Source organism: Coffea arabica, chromosome 7e, assembly GCF_036785885.1.
Source record: "Coffea arabica cultivar ET-39 chromosome 7e, Coffea Arabica ET-39 HiFi, whole genome shotgun sequence".
Classification (NCBI taxonomy): domain Eukaryota; kingdom Viridiplantae; phylum Streptophyta; class Magnoliopsida; order Gentianales; family Rubiaceae; genus Coffea; species Coffea arabica.
In genome coordinates, this window is record NC_092323.1 from 1,531,516 (window position 1) to 1,551,721 (window position 20,206).

At 37.2% G+C, this 20,206-nt stretch overlaps 1 protein-coding gene, 1 long non-coding RNA gene and 1 pseudogene across 5 annotated transcripts; all 3 read left to right on the forward strand.

Moving 5' to 3' along the window:
• Positions 1–1,344: 1,344 nt before the first annotated feature.
• Positions 1,345–12,979, forward strand: LOC113723057 (histone-lysine N-methyltransferase, H3 lysine-9 specific SUVH4). 3 transcript variants are annotated; one of them, XM_027246319.2, is made up of 15 exons: positions 1,345–2,030; positions 2,245–2,304; positions 2,414–2,482; positions 3,268–3,322; positions 3,910–4,016; positions 4,919–5,095; positions 5,456–5,554; positions 6,812–6,910; positions 7,894–7,943; positions 8,038–8,126; positions 9,490–9,649; positions 10,534–10,639; positions 10,731–10,913; positions 11,656–11,886; positions 12,566–12,979. In XM_027246319.2, the coding sequence occupies exons 1-15, from the start codon at positions 1,539–1,541 to the stop codon at positions 12,677–12,679; spliced, it is 2,091 nt and encodes a 696-aa protein (XP_027102120.1). In that variant the 5' UTR covers positions 1,345–1,538; the 3' UTR covers positions 12,680–12,979. The 3 variants fall into 3 exon arrangements, with proteins under 3 accessions (XP_027102120.1, XP_071915731.1, XP_027102121.1); XM_072059630.1 differs by having other exon boundaries at positions 12,601–12,979; XM_027246320.2 differs by lacking the exons at positions 1,345–2,030; positions 2,245–2,304 and having other exon boundaries at positions 2,414–2,504.
• A 2,412-nt stretch (positions 12,980–15,391) lies between these two features.
• On the forward strand, positions 15,392–17,847 carry LOC113723011 (uncharacterized). 2 transcript variants are annotated; one of them, XR_011818153.1, is made up of 4 exons: positions 15,647–15,787; positions 16,068–16,159; positions 16,334–16,414; positions 17,794–17,847. It is a non-coding gene; the product is annotated as an uncharacterized lncRNA (long non-coding RNA). The 2 variants fall into 2 exon arrangements; XR_003456878.2 differs by lacking the exons at positions 16,334–16,414; positions 17,794–17,847 and adding an exon at positions 15,392–15,528 and having other exon boundaries at positions 15,706–15,787; positions 16,068–16,098.
• A 286-nt stretch (positions 17,848–18,133) lies between these two features.
• Positions 18,134–20,092, forward strand: LOC140011069 (phosphoglycerate mutase-like protein 1; annotated as a pseudogene).
• Positions 20,093–20,206: the final 114 nt, after the last annotated feature.

Below are 20,206 nucleotides of genomic sequence, written 5' to 3' on the forward strand. Positions count from 1 at the left end.
GGAGTAACTAACACCCGCTCAACAGAACATGTCAATCATCTTCAAGCAACATTTCATCTCCTCGTCACACGTGTTTTGACATGTATCCCTTTAGAATATCTGGACATAGCCTTGGATGAACCGTCGGCTATGTTCATTTCATTCGAAATTATGGGGCTTATGTGGACACCTCAACCTGCCCGAGCTTGTCAACCCTGTCCATTTCCTTTTTACAAGAGACATCTCGTCTTAGGTATCTTTTCGACGAAGTGATTATTGAAATCACTCTAAAAAGAAGTTTCACCTCGCCTACTTTTTGTCCAAAACAACTGACATCTTAACTTTCTGGGTGATTTGTGACTGATAGAGTAATGTGACTGCCACCCATTCTACTGTTCAGACCTACACTAGACATCACTGCGTTAGACCGCCTCATGATGGCTGACAGTGGGTAGACCTCATAATTCCATCTATAGATTCATCTACTATAAATATCCATTTACCATTCCCACATGAGGTAGGCAATCTAACATGTGCATTCAACTTCCGGACTATCTCTGACTTTAATATCGGATTGAGATTGGAGAACAAAGTCTCGGCTACTTGAAATTTTGCAGGTGAGTTCGTTTTTTGATGATCTCGATTCATTCACGAAGAATTCACCTCTTTACTATTCATTAAGTAGATAAATCAAAACAAGTGATTCACATTGCAACGATTTGAATGACTAAACAACATTGAAAAAAAGAGCATCACATTTTTCGTTTTTCTCACGAAAAATATGACAATACGAAATGCTAATGCAACTCTATATTATTTTCATACATAAAATATGATTATTTTTCCATTTTTCTCACCTCTACTCCATTTAAGCAATTTCAACACATTAACGCCACCACCACATCTTGTTAGCTTTAGATTACATTTTTGGCCTTTATAAATTTGTAATCATATTCAATTTTTTTTTTGTTTTATGAGTATTTTCAATTTTTTGTGTGTTTGTATTGACCATTATCTAGAAAAATATGAATGTGTTTGGATAGAAAATTATTTAAAACATTACTTGGATATTTACTGTAATATTTTTTATGATGTGATGTATACGAGATAAAAAAGTGGGTGAAAAGATAAAAAAAATTGATTGAAAAACGTGTTTATGATGTAAGCAAATATTATAATTCCTAGTTAAACACTCTCATTTTCTTTTCTCTTTTTTCCTAATCTCTCCCAAATTAAGAGGTTATTTGGATTGCATTTTCTGAAGAATTTTTAAAAATAATCAGCGCAGTGTAGTTGAGATAAAAAAATAATTAAACAATATATAAAAAAAAAGCAATCCAAACAAAGCTGCCAAGGGCAAACCCAGGGAAAAGGGGTCTGGTGGGTTTAGAATTCATGTGATATCAACGAATTTGCCCTAAAAATTCAAATTAAATACCACCTCGTCACCTTCCCCCCAACCCTCCTCACTCGCCTCAGTCAGTCCGCTTTCCCTCCTCTCTCTCTCACACACACACACACACCGAATCACTCTGCCATTTGATACCTCACCCAGTTAGATGGTGGTGCAATGCACCCTCAAAGTAACTAACGACAGCCTCGAGATCTCTGACATGGCTGCCGACGCCAAATGCAACCACGAGGATGTTGTTCCCTCCCACGACGACTGCAGCAGCCGGGGTGCGAGGAGGAGTAGCGCCAGACTCAAGCTGCTCCAGGAGAAGAAGTCCCACCAACAACCGCAAAAGAAAAGGACCCTCTCGCCACCACCATGTCACAACCTCAAAGTCAACAAGGTTTCCCAAACTCCTTCCACCCCTAACCACAAAAAACGGAAGCTTGGTGACGAGGATGCCCATCCCCCTGGTCCTACTGCTACCCCTGGACCTCACCACCGCCATCTTGATCACGACTTCCACCAGACACAAGATGCCCATGCCGACGCCGACGCTGACGCCCACGGCAACCCGGTTCCAACTGAGAGGAGCGCCTCTGCCAGTGTTACGGAAACACTTAGGCAGTTTAACAAATGCTACCTCCATTTTGTTCAGGTATCTGTTCATTTCCCTGCTAAACCCCCCACATTCCTCCTATCACTGCCTCTACCTATTCTTAGCTATTTCATCTTTCGTCTTCTCTGCCCCTTCTTCTTTTTAGCTTACTAAATCAGCAACTCGTACGCATGCGATTGGGCTGCGGAGGTAAAACTGTGTAACATATGTTGCTTCTGAATCTTGCCTTTACTGTGGTTCTGATTGTGGCTAGGAAGAGGAGAAAAGATGTGGCAAGCTGGACGATCGGCAAAAAAACAAGGCTTCTTGTCCTGTAATCGTGTTTTTAATTTACCAGAGAAAAAGTGACATTCCTTTTAAGGAGTTATTATATCATACTAACTGATACATTTTCACTATTGTTTGTGTTCAAACACATGCAGAAGGAGAACATAGCTGAAGATGATACTAAAAGGGGTTCCAAGCGACCCGATCTGAAGGCCATAACTAAGGCATGTCACTCTTTTGGATGGGGTAAATCTGTGATTTGTTGGTGCTCTGCCTTCAAATTTATGTTCATGGAGATCTTTCCAGTTTTGCTTGGAATATACTCGATGACTGCCAATTTGCATTCAAATGTAGTCTGACCATATGGGGGATTAAATGGACACTTGGTGCATCAAGATGCAAAGAGACAGTAATTTTCATGCAAAGAAAATTGTTTATAGTTGCTATTTCTTAGATCTAACAAACATGATGTCTGAACATAACATGGATTACATTCGTGAAAGCATTGCTTATGATAAAGAAGCAGTTTTACTTGTCATATCTTGGGTCTTTCTGTGACTGGATGGTCCATCTTTGTGATGAAACTGGCAGCATTATATGATAAACAACCAGTTTTCTTGCTGAAGCGTTTGGAATTTACAATTCCCCAGTTAATTTTTTTTTTACTTGTACACATTAAGACTTTCATTACCACGTTCTGGCCATATTATGCTGCTCATCATACTTTATCTGTTGTATTTTCTTAGATGCTTGTAATGTGTCTTGCCTCCAAATTTTATTGCTCTCACGTGGTCATTGGGTGTGCATCTGTAAGCATACCTATTTAAGTCATGTGGCTATTCTATCTCCCTTTTTTTCTCGTGTAGTAAGATTCTTGTTTAATGTTTCTCTTTTAGACTTTCTGATCGCATTTTAGATGTGGTGAAAGAGCAATATTTAACATAACAATAATTTGTTAAATATTTCAATATTTCATCTTTTGAGAAGTGGTTTACTAATGTTTTTCCAGATGAAGGAGACATGCTCTGTTTTAAACCCAACAAAAATGATAGGCTCCATTCCAGGTTAGTGGTTTTGCCTTTCCCTTCAAGTAATTTTTGCATTTATTGAATATTGATTTCTAGGGATCTTAAAAGCTTCATTGTTTTCCACTATATGAGCTTCTTTACTTCATAGTGGCCTTTAAAAGGATTTTGGACTCTTTACCACACCGCCTTCACTTTTTGTGCTTACTTGTTATTCCTATACCGTGCTTACTTGGTGGTGATACATTTGTCCTAGTTACATATCATGGTGCATTATGTTGAAGTATGTTTGTTTTTGATACATTCAAATTTCATGTTATCTCATGCTTTGTTCTTTTTCTTTTTAATTTAAAGAAAAAAGTTTGGACTAAGTTTGTTTTGTATCTCATCTCTGCATTTCTTGATAAGCTAGCTTTACTCTTTCTTTACAAACGTCTTTACTTTGCTAAAGATCTAACATGGTCTGTGTTGAGTTTTTCTCAAGTTTATAGAACCTTGTGAGTTATTAGCTGCCAGTGATGTGCATTTGAGAAATCAAATCTAGAAATAAGTACTATTAAGTGGGAAAAATCAATTCTAAAAATAAGTACTATTCAGTGGTTCATAATCTGCAGTTTTTATTTCAGGGATTGACGTCGGTCATCAATTCTTTTCACGTGCGGAGATGGTTGTGCTGGGTTTTCATAGCCATTGGCTTAATGGAATTGACTACATAGGGCAAGCAAGAAGATCGGTATGGTGTGGGACACTTAGATACTAAAAGTTGAATCGGCTGGTTTTTTATATTTTAGCGAACTGTTTTATGTGCTTGTCTCTCTAATCTTTTGATCACAATTTTCTTGTAATTTGTTGAAGTAAGGATCACTTAACTTTGTCTGAGTGTGTTTATTCATGTGTGGTTACTTGCATTAGTTTGTATGGTAGCTGAATGGCTTTTAAAGCTTTTGGGTTGACTTCGAAGGAAAATTTAGGAACTTGTGTCGAATGTTTTTTTTTTTTTGATGCTGGTGGGATATCAGAATAAAGTCCGAGAGCAATGGTGTTCTGGGATCTATCTGTCCAATTAATGCTGATCTGATGTGTAATGCAGGTAACTTGTGATTTTTCTATTATTCATATTCCCTTGCCATATTGGTCTTTCCACTTACCTATGGAAATTGACTTTGGTGTGGTGTCCAGTCGTTATTGTTTATCTCATGACTTGTCCATCCATTCACTAGTTTCTTCTGCATATGTTATAGATGAGGGAATATAGTCTGAACATAGAAAATGGTTGCTTGAATCCTAGATCAAATTTTGTTTTGGCTGCTGCCATTTATCACTTTTCAATTTTGGAGCATTTGTTCTTTGTCAATTTTTTTTAATGTTCCTTTATTGGTTTAGGCATTCTTCATTTGCTCTAAGGTTGTGCTGAAAAGATTGATTGTAGTTTAAAATATTTAGTACGATATGATTGGCGTACAGTAAATTGGAGTGGTTTTCCTCATTTTTTCTTTTCTTTTTCATTTAGAGAGTACATGGGTTTTGGGGAACTTGTTTAAACTAATTTTAAGTGCTAATAGCAGCTTGAACCAAGTGCCATGCTTCTTTATACTATGGTATATGTTGAAAAGATTTGACTCTTGAATGTTGCAGGACCTGGGTGACTACAAGTTACCACTTGCAGTATCAATTGTTTTATCTGGCCAGTATGAGGATGATCTGGATAATTTTGAGGAAATAGTGTACACTGGTCAAGGTGGTAATAACTTGCTTGGTGACAAGCGTCAGATCAAGGATCAAGTAATGAGACTTGGTAACTTGGGGCTCAAGGTACATTATGTTCATTGTTCTTGATTCCCTTTTCAAATTTCTTTTCTTATGCATGGATGATTGAGGCGCCTGCCTTGTTTTTCAGATGTAGTGAAGTTTTCATTCCTCATAAACTTGAGCAGAGAATGTCGTAGTGGAAGTTACAGATAGAGATTGAGTATCTTTGAACAAAGTTGGTCAAAACAATTAGTGATAGAATGATATTGAGTTCCTGTCAATTAGTTTGGATGATAAATCAGAATATATGTGTATTTCCTCTAGATGGATGTGTCTTGAAACCTTTTTGTGCATTATGGGAGGAAATTTTTGATTAAGTTAGTGTGACTAAGTTCCTTTTTTTTTAATATATTTTTAATGCAGAACTGCATCGAGCATTCAGTGCCAGTTCGAGTTGTGCGTGGGCATAAATGTACAAATAGTTATGTTGGGAAAGTCTACACATATGATGGTTTGTATAAGGTACTTACTTTGAACATTTTCTTCAGTGAAACGGTTGCCATCTATCCCTTGTAACTGATAGGTTTAAGAGTGTTATTTGGGGGATTAGATGCATTTCTCAGGATTGCTTGTGTAATGCAAAATGGCAGGGATTTTGCTGCTATATTGGTAGGCATATCATGGATTTTGCTTGTTGTTTGAGCATTGTTTGCATGATTATCTTTGTAGATTGAGAAAACATGCATGTTTGGGTGATTTTTGTTAAGATGGAAATTGACTTCATTTTTTTTGTCCAGGTTATATTAGATAACAAATAAATAAAATCTGAAGTTTACAGTTTTGCACCCTCATTGGACACAGTACAAGTAGATCATACACTTATTGCCCATTTTGTGATTATTGCAGCCACTAAATTTTACCTTCAGGAGGTGTATATATCATGATCATACATGACAGAAATGTTGTGAAATGAACAGACATTTGACATATGTATTTGTCCAATAACAGTTTCAGATTGTCATTGGATGAAAGAAAGTGGTTTATAATGCCATGGGTATAAGATGCTTTACCACTTTCATAGCACCTGTTCCTTGCTTGTATGGGACATAGACAAACGCGCAGATACCCTGCATTCCCTGCTGTTGAACAAATTAAAAAACACCCACTACCATGTGCATGGTTTTGGATATCTGTCTATATGTATTTATCTTCCATGAACTGTTACTATTTGCATTCTCCCTTCCCCTTCTTTTTTCCCCCTTGAATCGTAAATTACACCCCACATTGTTGATCTGTCTTTGACAATCTATATCTGATTTTTGAATCGTAGACTCTCATTCATTGGATGCACTGATCTGCTAAAGGATGTGGCAACTTTGTCCATTTGAATTTCATAATTGTGCTTCACTTTAGTTGACCACAGATTTTTGGATTTGGGCTCTTCTTGGTTTGAAAAGGTTTAATAGAATAACTTAAATATTGATCAAGATGTACTTGATTAAGTAAAGTCTTGTAAGAAGATGCATCAGAGTTGAAACCAAAAAGTTTTTGTTTAGTTAGGAAGTCTATCAGAAGTACGAAATGGAATTATGGATTAGAGAAAACTTCAAGGCTAACAAATTTCTGTATCATGTTTTTTTTGAGGTCTATGATATACATTGAATATTTGACTTGATATCATCTGTAAGCTTATGAAACTAGTACCTGTCCAATTTAATGCTTTTTCCCCCTATTCTTGTTTTGTTTGTTCATGAGTTTACATGGATCTCCATTCTGCAGGTTGTTAATTACTGGGCAGAGAAAGGTGTTTCCGGATTCACTGTATATAAGTTTCGACTAAAGCGGCTGGAGGGTCAACCTCCTTTGACCACTAGTCAGGTTTTATTTTATTTTATTTTAATTTTTTTACTTGTAGATAAGTTGGTGGTGGTTTCCTAAGTGCTTTTATTTTATTTCCTAAGTTGGTGGTCGTTCCCAATTTTTAATCCATCCATCAAGCCATACCAAAGCTCTTTGATCTAGTTGGGCTGGTTTTGGTTTATCAGCCTCTGGGTGTCTTTTTGGATGCTTGCACATTGTCTTTTGGTATCTGTACCGGAAGTTCTACTGTTGCCCATACATGGATTGTGCATCTTTTTGTTAAACTAATAATGGTTATTAAAAGCTAAGAAGCTGTAATTTTTTACCTGGAATTGTATGCATTCTTCTAGGTAGATGTCTTCTTAGTAACTCATGATTTTGTACATGTCAACTTGATGGCTGCTTTTGTTTAGCCAAATTAGTTACTTAATGTAGGCTTATTGAGGGGATGTTCCTAACTTTTGTTTGGGCCTGGCTGTTTTTTGCAGTTTCTAGCTCATTCTTGATCTGAATTCCAAGTTTGAGCTTAGCCTCTTTGAAAAGTATGTGTTGCTGCAATAGTTTGAACCTTAATTTTGTCTTGGCTTTTCGATTCCTCTAGCAGCCAAACAAGAATACTCGGGGGAATTAGTTGAGTTTGAAATCTTCTCAATATGAATTGTGTAGAATACCACCAAAATTGAAGATCACCCTTTAGAAGTCTGATGAACTAATTGTTAAATGAGCTGAGAGAAGAAAATTGATGACGGTTCAGTGGAATAGCACTATTTCTTTTACACATGAAGGATGAGTTTAGTTTCTTTATTCTGTATTTACGTGTCTCGGTTGTTGTACTGAAAGCCAAAGCTTAGCCCATTTTAGACTTTCTAGCTTGAGCACTTTGGATTTTGTCAGGCAATTCAAATAAGTTTTTAGCTGACACAACACAAGTTATACTATAATCACATGAGCTAAAGCATTTTCAATTGATGGTGTCATTAAACTTTTTCCTTTGAATTCAGGTGCATTATACTCGAAGTCGTGTGCCTGACTCCATTGCTGAAATACGTGGGTATGATGAAAGCCTTTCCTAGTTGCATAAACATCTCTTTTTACCTTTTTATCTACATTGGAAAGGTAGAATCTTATTGTAATTATGTAAAAAGGTTGGTTTGCAAGGACATTACTGGAGGGCAGGAGGATATTCCAATTCCAGCAACCAATTTGGTTGATGATCCTCCAGTTCCACCTACAGGTATGTTGAGTTGAACATATTAACTGAAATTTTGATCTTTGACATTGATTGAATGGCAGTATTTGGTTTCTGTTACTTTACTTTATGCTTCCTTCCTGTGTCAAATTCTGCTTTAGATTGCATTTGGTCTCCCTTCGTAACGTGAGTACTGAAATGTGTGTTTTCCCCATGAAGAAAAAACTTGTTATGAACTTGATTAAATATGGTAGAGGAATTGATGTTGTTCCCTCATGTTTTACAATGAAAAATGTACTAGCTAGATGGTGTCTCGGCATGTCATGCAATATTTCTGTCTAAAAGCAACCTTACATTTGGAGATTGATTTTAATTTTATACAAATTTATAGAGGCAAGGTCTGTTCCTGGTCAGGGATGTTTTAAACTCGTCTTGGCCTTAATTTTAAGGACAATGAAATGGAATATGTGTAATGATCACTGTTAACTTTATAAATTTAAAGCATTAACACAAAGCCAGATTTGGTTTTAAGGACTTGATTGTGCATACTTTTTCCATCTATTGCTGCAGCTTTTCATGCAAGCAACTCTGGCCCATGATGTGGATTGTTGTATATATATATATTTTCCTGGTTTTTCCATGGAGAAGTCCACTCTTGTCTGAAGCAATGTTTGTAGCAACATTTTCATTTCCCTGAGCCCTTCAGTTAAACATGTGATGTGGAAAAAAATGCTGCTGTTTTTACTTGAATATCTGACTCTCGCTCTGCTGAAAATGTTAAATTTCATGGAAGATTACCAAGTTTTTGAAAAGTTTTTCTATGTATCTTGATTATTTTATTGTTGCAATTGTGGTGCTTCCACTTTTATAGGAAAGGGAGGAAAACAAAGAATTGGCATACGAAAATAGTGGGATTTTGGGTTGTCATGGTTGGAGAATAGAATTAGGGAGTAGAGACAAAGGGCATTTTTTCAGTTGTTGACAGGCCGTACTTCTGTTTCTGTTGGCTTCCTAATGTCAAGTAGAATTTTCTGCAGCTTCCCTGTCGAATGTCTTACTTCATTGTATGCCTCGCTGATAAACCAAAAAATGGTTAGTATGCAAATATAAGTAATTAGGAGTCAACATGAGTCAATATCCTTTGGATGGATATATTTTGGGATATTGAATATGAGGTTGTAGTTTGAACTTTGATGTTCAGGCGAATATTTGTCTTGCATTCTTTGAGTACATCATTTTTGGAGCTTGTCATTATCCATTATTTTGCCAATCCAGATGTTCTGTTCGTAATCTTGTTCAATTCTAGAAAGCAATATGTCTTGTTCATGTCTTCGTCTTGGTTTTACTAGCTCTGCTGGGTACTTGCACTGAACTATTTTCCATTTTCCCCCCTTATGTTGATATTCAGGCTTCACCTACCATAAGGACATGAAATTTGCTAAAAATGTTAAGCTTCCTTTGAATGCTTCTGGATGTAGTTGTAGGGGCACATGCACCGATCCTGGAGTTTGTGCCTGTGCTAAGTTAAATGGTTCAGACTTTCCGTATGTTTTCCGTGATGGTGGCAGGTAAGACATTATTAGTTCCCTAATCTTTAGGGCTTTTGTTAGATTTTGCCAAAAAAATTCTTCTTTCTGGTAAGTAATTTTTTTTTATTGACTTGGAGAAAAGGAAATACAGCAGTGTACTGACCATCTTTAAATTTTGTTGACGAAATCCATAAATTAGGCTACACAAGAAGGTAAGCAGCTATTATACAATATGCAAGTAAAAGAGATAATATTGCGTGTCAGAGTCCATGTTGAGTTTTCCAACTTTTGAGAAGCTCTTCCACCCTCTCTCTCCATATTGACTAAATGAGATCTGCGGATGCCAGAATCTAGGCAATTCTATCTCCTTATCTTCTGAATCTCAGGCTCCAACTAGTCAATAACTTTGCTTCTCTAGTCATTTCCCATTAATCACTGGGCAAATCTAACATCATATTTTAGCACTTCGACCTTCTCATGATGGAAGAGAGGTAAATCCAGTTCTTCAAATCCTTTTCTCCCATGGTTGAGGTCAACTAAATTTTCCTGCTACTCAAAATGTCTACAGTGACTGTTGCATGCCAAATAAAAGTGCAACCTTTTTTTCTTTTTTTTGGGGGGGGGGGGGAGTGGGTTCAGATATCCTTTCCTCACTCTTAATAAGACAGAGTATACTAACTGTTTGATCCTCTTAGTTGATCATCCTAACAATGCTGTAATGTGTTGAAGAATTGTTCTGGGTTGTTTATTTGTTCTCATGTATTGACTTATCCCACTTCTATTGACTTAGTTTGGGCAGAGACCCATTGGGTAAAACAAAAATTTAATTAGAGAAGATTGGAGTAGTTATATAACTAGGACGCTCAAAAACAGATATATTAGTTGTGACCACTTGGTGCTTTTCTTACCATCTGTCTTCATAGGTTGATTGAACCCAAGGCTGTTGTATTTGAGTGCAATCCAAATTGTGGTTGTGGACCTGGTTGTGTAAATCGGATCTCTCAAAGAGGACTGAAGTATCGTTTAGAGGTTTTCTGACTTAACCATTCAAGTGCTGTGCATTCTATTACTTGCTATTAATCCCTTTAATGTCTTAACAATTTGTATATCACAATAACAGGTTTTTCGTACTCCAAATAGGGGTTGGGGTGTCAGATGTTGGGATTATATACCTTCTGGTGCACCCATTTGTGAATATATAGGGCGTCTAACAAAGACAGATGATATCGACTCTGCTGCTGGAAACAGTTACATATTTGACATAGATTGTTTGCAGACAATGAAGGGGCTGGATGGACGAGAGGTATGTAAATTCTTTTTGACCCTATGCAATCACACTTGCCGGCTTGCCCTGACAAGTTTCAAATTAAAGCTGTATGGTTGCATTTTATTTTGCTTGTGCCCTTTGAAAATATTTTCTATAATTAGTGCACACTTGTTTTCCTGAGGCCCATAGCAGAAAGTACCCTTAGAAAGCTTGATACACAGATTTTGTAATCATTGTGAAATCATCTTTGCGATGCGGTAATCATGCTGTTCTGTCTGTCTCCCTCGTAAGGAGTTTTTTTCTTATCTCCCTTGTTTCCTGATATTATTGCTTCCGTCTCTTCTAACTCCTGGGTGAAGAGGGTGCTCAACCTCTCGCAAGATTGATGTGGCAGATAAAAGACCATGGCCAAATCTAGTGAGGTGTTTCAAGATGCTCATGAAGTTAGGATAAATTTTAGTACCCAAGGACTAAACTTGTCAGGACTAAGTATTTTGTTCCTTTCAGGGAAGCTTGAGACGTTAGTAAGCTTTGTAACTTGTACCATTTATATTTTGTGTACAGATGTAACATCCCAACAATACCTGGTGTAAAAAATCTTACACCCAAGATGACGAAATTGATCTTTTCAGTAGTTTTTTTTTTCATGGACACAAAATGCACTTGTTGCGCTCTTCCCCCCACACCAACCAAAAAACCACCCTTTCTCCCCTCCCACTTTCCTCTGTTGCAAGTTTTCCCCTTTTGTTGCTCTTAATTCCAGAGGCTTTCTCTGCAGAGACGATTGCGAGATGTATCATTACCTGTAAATCTGGAGAATGATGATGATAAGATGTCTGAAAGTGTCCCAGAGTTCTGCATTGATGCTGGCTCTGCAGGCAATGTTGCAAGGTTCATCAACCACAGTTGTCAGCCTAACCTCTTTGTCCAGTGTATTTTGAGCACCCACCATGATATCAAACTTGCAAGGGTGGTGCTCATTGCTGCAGATAATATACCCCCACTAAAGGTTCTTTCTTCGCTTGTTTTTTCTCTCAGGGCTTTGACACCTTTATGTACTTTGACATTTAGCAAACACAATTAGTACGTGCAGTTGTAGCAGTTGCTTATCAGCAATAAATGATAGCTTTTGTATGTCTTATGTAAGCTCAAAACCTTACTTCAACCAGTAACTGAAAAAAGAACGTCTCTACTTCTTTCTACAAACCATTAAGCAACTGGATGTTCCTACGCTTTTCAGTCTTCTGGTTTTCATGAAGTTATGCTGAAAATTGATTATCTTGGCCAACTACTTGATATAATATCTTAAGCTGATCTGTATACTCCCGTGCTTCAAGTACTTTTTGCTTAAGCCTTGTGGACGAGTGCACAATCAGGACATCGCATTGAACATAAAACCTTAGGTTTTCAGGTTTTTCAAATGTCAATTGGATGGTTTTTCTGCAAAGTCAATGAGATTGACCCTAGAAGTTTCATTGAATTGCAGTGTGATAAGGACTTCCTTTCAGAGTAATAACTGATATATTTTATTTGGAATCTAGTTATTTTCCATTCTTGTTTCTTTTTGATAATGATCTTAGCTATTCTGTGTCTTTGATTGAAAGAATGCTTTCTCCATATTATTAATTTAAATCTTTGTTAGCAGTAGATCAAGTAGTATCTCATTGTCTTCTTGTGTCTTTCTAAAGGAGCTTACATACGACTACGGGTACGCCCTTGATAGTGTTGCAGGCCCTGATGGCATTATTAAGCAGATGCCTTGCTACTGCGGTGCAGCTGATTGTAGGAAACGCTTGTTCTAGTTGGATGGTCTTGGCTCCCCGCGTTTGTGTTTGCTTGTACCTTTTTGTTCTTGTTAAGCCCCATTCCCGAGGGGTGGTGGCAGGCAGGGTTGGGGGAGTTACTGAAATGCAGTTTCTCTTAAACTTTTGCTTGCCAATTATTGGGGTAATGTTTATATTTAAACTGTAATTCTTGCTCTTGACTCGCCCCTTTACGACTGAGAATCTGCAAAATGGGGATGAATTAGATCCCCTATATTGATGCCTTGCTCAAAGGAAAAAGTGATTTTAATGCTTTAATAGAAAAGTGTGTATTGGTAAGGGAGAAAAAGTGATTTTACGTCTCGTGCTGCACTTCACTTGGGACTATGATGATTGCTCTTCAAACTTTTCGGAAATGTTGCATGACTCTATTCATTCATTCCATCTTTAATTGTTCATATCCAATCGAGACTTCTGGAAAATTCTCTGCTGCATGCTGGCATGATAATTCCCATTTGCTCAGAAGTAGGTGGGTGCCCCAATTAAAGAGTCAGTCCATGAATTGTCATCTTTTAGGGAAGCATCCTGGGATTTTTAATTCTATTCCGGTCAATTATTCCGACCTTAGTTCCGTTAAACACCGTGGATATCCAATAATGTTTGCCCGGAAAAAAGAAAAAAGAATAAGGGGGTCACCCATTTCTGGGTTCTTTTACGTCCGCCTTTGTGGGGCAGCTGCAATATACAAGACTTGGAATGGTCTTTATCTTAAATTTCCTCCTACATCCATTGCCCTACCGATACCATTCCGATTAAAATTTCAGGATATTATGCTGCGAGGAAAAAGAATGGTTCAATAAAGGCCTCATCCAATGACATGTCCTGGCTCCTTATCCCATTTCGGCATTTACCCATGGGTATTAAGCCAATGGAAAGGCGGATGTAAACAATCCAGGTGCGATCCTTCAATTTGAAATATAATAATAATATATAGGGATGGCAACGGGCGGGGTTGGGGCGGGGGACCCGCCCCATTGCCATTCCTCAACCATATATAGTCTAAGTGCTTAGGAAAGTTGCCAAATCGTCTTCTGTGTGGTGCTGATGTGTCGCTTTGTGATGGGTGGAAATGTTGTCGTCCTACTCCACGTGCTCAATGCTTGCTTTGCGGTGTTGGGTGTGTTTTGAATGAATGGAAATGTTTTGAGTGCTTAGGAAAATTTAGCCGCTTGCATGGAACCGAGCAATGGACCGATAGTGGTGATAAATATCAATCATCATATCAACCTAAAGTAGACTAAGTGCTTAGGAAAGTTGTCAAAGGTGTGTGGTTTGCTGATGTGTCGCTTTGTGATGGGTGGAAAAGTTGCAGTCGTGCACCTGCTCAACGTAGATGGGGTGTGTTTTGCTTGCCTGTATGGAACTGACAAACAGAGTCATAGTGGTGATAATAATACTCACCTTCCTCATGCTGTCCGATTTTTTTTTTGGTCAAAAAACAGCGGAGTAGTTGTTTGGTAGTCGGTTGTTGGCTGGCTTTGGTAGAGAGCTTCTTCTTTCTTCACCTTCCTATCGGAGCTCTGTTTCTGTACTGTACCTAGAGGTGGCAATTTGTCCCAAGTCCCAATGGATTACCCATGCCCATGGGGACTTTGGGCGGGATGGGTATTGGATTTTGATATTGGGTTTAAAATGGGACAAATCCCAATTGTACCCATTAATTGATGGGAATACTTGGGAAATACTTGGGTACCCATTGGGCTCAAATAACAAGGGCTCTGTTTGGTTTAGCTATTTTTGGGGGGTATTTTTGAAATATTTTATTATAACAGTGTATATGAAAAATTTTTACTATAAAATTTTTTTGAAATATTTGATATACTAATATGGATGGGATGTTTTTTGAGTTATTGTATATTACTGTAACATTATATTTGAAAAACTTATTTTTTGAAAAAATAGCCAATCCAAACGGAGTCTTAGATTCAAAAATTATCTTTAACAATTTTTATAGTCATACTAGAGAATATAATCTAGTAGTTTTCCTAGTCATTGTCCACAAGAATTTTCAACATTTCAGTCAATTTAGACCTGTCATCTTTGGACAATGATGAGAATAAATATTCAACACCTTAAGTACCTTGGCCATCTTGATATATGTTGGAATATGACTGTATATCTATTTTTTCTTTTATTTGTTAATCCAATTTTTGATGGGAATCTTGAGTATAAAGCACTTGCATGTTTATTTAATAAAACTAAAAAAAATTTAATAAATCAAAAATATTAAAATTATATAAAAAATAAAAATGAATTAAAGGAAAAAAAATATGTAGAAAATAGATTTGGGTATTGGGCGGGATCAATCTAAACCCATCCCAAAGTGATCCCGCCCAAGTTAGTCCCAAAACACATACGGGTAAGGTTGGGCCCAAACTCATATGACTCGGTTCCATCACAAACCCAAGCAAATCCCGCCCATCCCGCCCATTTTGCCACCTCTAACTTTACCGTACAATACCTCTGATGAGAGATTGTGACTTTTCTTTACTTCTTCTTTCTCCTTCTTCCTTGCCATTTGACTTTCATGTGGTTGTGTATTTGTCGTACAATTTTTGCACAGGCTATTTTCTCCTTGTGGCTGCTCCTGAACCGGTGAAGCAGTCATTTGCTAATGCAGTCGTTGGGCTCCTAGCCCCGTTGATATTTACCATTTTAACACTTCGCTTCTCTTTTTTACAGTTGCCCTTTTATTGAATTTTTTTGTTCTGCTATTTTCTGGAGGTTGTATTGGTAATGCGGTGTTGGAGAAGGTGGGCGAAGTGACTTTGTGCTCAGCAGCCGTACATTTCGCCCACTGTTTCTTTCTGTTCTATCCCGAGGATTAGGTGCTTGTGATAATGAGCCCTGCTTTGTTTCGGTTCTTTTCTTAAAAAAAAAAAACCTCTTCTTGCTTCTTCTCTTCTTTCTTCCAAAGCCTCTTCAGCCTTCTGGTTCTTTTCCCCCCAATTATTTACGAGTTTTGTTGTCTAATTTTTTTCTTTTATGATGTTGTAATGTTGCAGGTACAGATTTTGAAAATTCCCTCCACCACCCTCATGGGATTTTCTAAGTTCTGTTTTCTCTTTTGAAGGTCGTCTCTATATGGTAAGTTTCTAAAAAATGGGTTATTTCCTCGCCCAAATAAGCTCAACCTTTTCTTCTTCCCAATTTGTCGTTGCATTTTTTTCCTTTAATTTAAATATAAAATTGGAATATTACTGTCCCTTTTGCTCATATCGGGTTCATTTTAGATGAGCAACGCTGAGTTTAGACATTTTGTCGAAATTCTATATACCAGAAGTTTTTCCTTTCTGCTTTTGGCTTTTCACTCATCTTTAAGTGAGTAGAGTTGCTTTTTTTCATCCCAAAACATAATTGTATGCAGGATTAGAGGCTTTAGAGGCAAGGCTAGCTGAGATGTGTATTTGAGGGGGCAACGACGATAGAAACTAAAGGAGTTTACTTTTTTGGGTCAAGGTGAAGACCCTCTTGATCTCAAGAAATGTTTTATTGATATTAATAATCGTCAAGCCAGAGAAGACTCTGCTATTAGGTATTTCGAATTATTTTTTAAAAATTTCTGACGAAGTTGTGGATTTGGACTATTTTGTGATTATTGTGGTTGATTTTATAAGTGGCATTTTTCATTAGGCAAGGTGAGTTGGTGGCTGAAAGATTTGGGATTGGTGTTACAGCTGAAGCTCAGAGCATTTTTTATGCTCTGTCCAAAACGTAAGTTTTTGTGTTTGTCATTTCTTTATTGTTGTTTCTTGATCTTCTATTACCGGTTTGACTTTCTCAATATGATTTTTCAGTATATTTTATGAAGATTTTTCTTTCCTCTTGTACTAGTTGAAAATATTGGTTCTTTGCAGTCTTGACTTGTTATTTCAATTTTGTGATAAATACGTTCTGGTAATGCTAGTGTTGTTATGACATCCAATTGTTGGCAAAAAACAGATTTTTGCATGAACTAAATGGCATGTTATTTCAAGAATTAATTGTGGTTATACAACTCCAAGGGTCTATCGTCATAAAGAAATCTTTACTAATCAAAATAATTGTTTCCAGTGAAAGATCATAGATGTTGACTAGATAGTATGGCTTCCATTTAAAGGTTCTATCAGGTTTGAGATTGTTAATTTCATAAAGTTCATTGGGCTATTCGAATAGCTTAGCCTTGAGGGTCAGATGCATAAAACAACTCCATTTTAGAAGTTGTGTTAGATGCAGAATTAGAGAGCAAAACTGCTGAAAAATCTTATTCCTGTGCAGAATCTCCTTTTTAATTCTTCGAATGTCATTGTGCACCATATGAATGTTGTACGCAAAACAAATCCATCCATGTTGTCTAAATTCATGAGAAGACTAATATATTTCTTCTTGCCAACACCACCAAGGGAGACGTCTTCAAGGAAACATGTCAATCCTTCTAAATGGCAGTCCTCTGCTTTCAACTTTGGTATTTAGTTTTCATTTCTTCATATAGGAATCTGGTTAGAATCATCTGATTAACCGAGCCTGAAATTGTTTAATGTCTATGGTCTTCATCAGAAATTTCTCAGGAGAACAGAAGAATAAGCCCCCTGAGCTTCTTAAAAATGCAGTTAACTGACTCATGGACATGAGTGCAAGCAGTTGGCTCTAGTACTTTAGTGAAACTCTACAGCATTTCTGGCATCCTGAATCCATTATATGCATAGCATGCTGACATTTTTGGGCAAAGCTAATAGAGGTGCTACACTGTGGTGATTCCCCCACCCCCCTCCCAAAAACAAAAAAGAAAAAGAATGCTTCTCCAAATTTCTCTCTCTCTCCCTCTCTCGTGCGAGCGTGCACACATACACACACATATCCTGATTAGACCATCACATTTGAATATTTAATACATTCAGCTACCTTATGTCATCCAGAAAAGAACTATCTGGATGACCATTTGTATGTTATCGTTTAAGAAGAGTTGTTTTAGTGATTTTTATGGTGTTATTTACTGTTAGTGGCTACTTTTCATTTAGTATTTGTTCGACCTTTAAATTTATCTTATGCATAACCCCAAATAAAGATGAAACAAAGGATTATGATTCATATTACTAATTTCATCATGTATACAGGCTTCCAGTGCACTGGGACAAGACTACTATAGTTGTGATGAATGAAGTGCGCGTTAGTAGCCCATATCTTCCTGAGTCCGTCCTTGGAGGAACTCCAACTGCTAATGAGCGAGTGCAGAAAGTGGTGAGACTGTCAACTGGGATGCTTCTAAAAGTTGAACTCTGTTAAGTGAAATGCATAGTGTCATCTCACCTCATTACTGACTTTTTGATCTTCTGTGTTTTTGCTAGCTTGAGTTTGAGAGGAGAGATTACAAACTCACTATGCTGGTCAATGACTATGTTACTCTGTCATGCATTGAGGGTGAATTGGTGCCGTCGTGTTCGGATTACTAAGGGAATGGCTTCTCAACTCTCTGAGCATCAAGTTCTTTTTGGATTGTTACCAAGTTTTGATGGAGAAGTTTCCCTCATGAAGTTGTAAGATGTTAGAAGTTTAGGCATTTAAGGAATTTTGTTTTCAATAAACCCTGAGATTTGCTTTCTTTATCACCACATTACTTCCCAATGCGTTTACTGCTGCATGTTGTTAATTTGATAGAGGGCATGGGTTATATGCATCCAGACAGAATTACACCAAGATAAGCTCATGAGTTGATGCCTATTAGATTGTAAAATGCAGTTTCTCATTCTGTTCTGGGATGATCAATGTATAGCAGGAAAGCTAGAGACAAAAATGTGTTGACTTCCCAGTGTTGGAGCTCTAGTTTTTACATGTATCTGTGTTGCCTGCACAATGTTGCCAAGAGTTTTTATGCTGTATAGCATTTTGGGAGCTACTCTTTTAAGTTTTTATTTTGTGAAATAACTTAGGTGAGGCATGCTCAAGGATTCCATAATGTGGAAGGGGATAAGAACTATAAAGCATATACGTCTCCAGAATATTTCGACGCACACCTTACTCCACTTGGCTGGCAACAGGTGGGAAATAGCTGACTTCCTGTGATGCACAGTTGAATCTCTTACCTCTATTTTGTTTTTCAATCTAGAACAAAGTCCTTAATGGTAACTATAGGGTATGACAATCTTTAGCTCCTGTATCAGGTTGATAATTTGCGCAAGCATGTACATACAAGTGGGCTTTTGAACAGGATTGAATTAGTTGTCACATCTCCATTGCTAAGGTACCAATTCTCTTAACTTTTCGTGTATTAACTACCATAAGCTATCATTTTTGGAAAGAATGACTCCTCAAACTCTTCTATTCTGGCATTTTTGCAGTCAATGTTGGGTTTGCTTATCCAATTGCTTAAACATACATATTTTCATTTCTTGAACTAGTAAACTGAATTTCTTGTATGAAGAAAGAAACTCCAGCAGAATTAGGCTGCAGCTAGCCTCAAAACCTGATAGTACCTCTAAATTATAGATCAATGACTATCTCTTTGGTCCTTTCTTTTTTTGAGCATTAAGTTGTGATCTGTCAATGCCATTCCCATATGGTTGAGCACACATTTTCAAGTACAATGGGATGACGTTTTATAGGGTAATTGCTGTCAATACCTTCTGTCCCCTGATTCAAAGAGACTAAAGTTAACTGTTATACATTCAACTGAATAGTTGCTCCACAAGCTCTAACCTGATATGAAAAGGCATGCTTTGGCACCTTGACTGTATGCTTTTGGTTATGATGATTTATTCTTACACTACAGGACTATGCAAACTGTTGTTGGGGTATTTGGTGGTGATGGCATACAGACAGGACGGATATCTTGCCACTCATGTTGGCAAATGCAGGAAATAGTCGGCATGCTGCAATTTCAAGCCTTAATTGTCCTCCTATTGTTGCATTAGAACTTTGTCAAGAGCATTTGGTAGGTCCTTTGAAGGTTATGTGTGCACTTTTGATTTTAAACGTGAACATTCTTGTGGCTGTGGATAGCATTCTGATTTTCTTGGTTTCAAGTCGGGTAGAAAGGAACCTTTGATTTAATTACTAAGCTCAAATGCTTTATCCAGTTCAAGGGAATTATTTGGAACTCTTGAATATTTCTTTTAGAACTAAAATATTATGACTACTTCCACTTAAATCCAGTGAATTTTCCATTTTCCTTTTTTTTCTTGTTTATGAAAGACTAGAGGATATTTGGTAGAGGTGAATATATTACTCAAGATTCAGATTTTATTTGCATAATTTCTACATTCATATTGAAGCCTGAATCTTTTTCATCTAATAATCTGGTTGCAGGGTATTCGTCCATGCGATAAGAGGAGAAGCATCTAATAATCTTTTTCATATTTAATATCTGAATTTGAATAATTGGGCATTTATGGTCAAGATTGAAAATTACACCGCGCATCCTCCTAGTAATAATATAGAGCACTGAAACAATAATGAAAGCGGTGAGAGGGTCTTTGCTAAATTCTGTCATTACTCGTTTGAGAGTGCGCAATTCTGCAACGAGAACCATGA

Bases quoted from the DNA above. Each gene is read 5' to 3' on its own strand.
- LOC113723057 (XM_027246319.2), top strand. From the start codon at position 1,539: ATGGTGGTGCAATGCACCCTCAAAGTAACTAACGACAGCCTCGAGATC. The intron at 4,017-4,918 runs GTATGGTGTGGG...TGAATGTTGCAG, and splicing joins TAGGGCAAGCAAGAAGATCG to GACCTGGGTGACTACAAGTT. The intron at 9,650-10,533 runs GTAAGACATTAT...CTGTCTTCATAG, and splicing joins GTTTTCCGTGATGGTGGCAG to GTTGATTGAACCCAAGGCTG.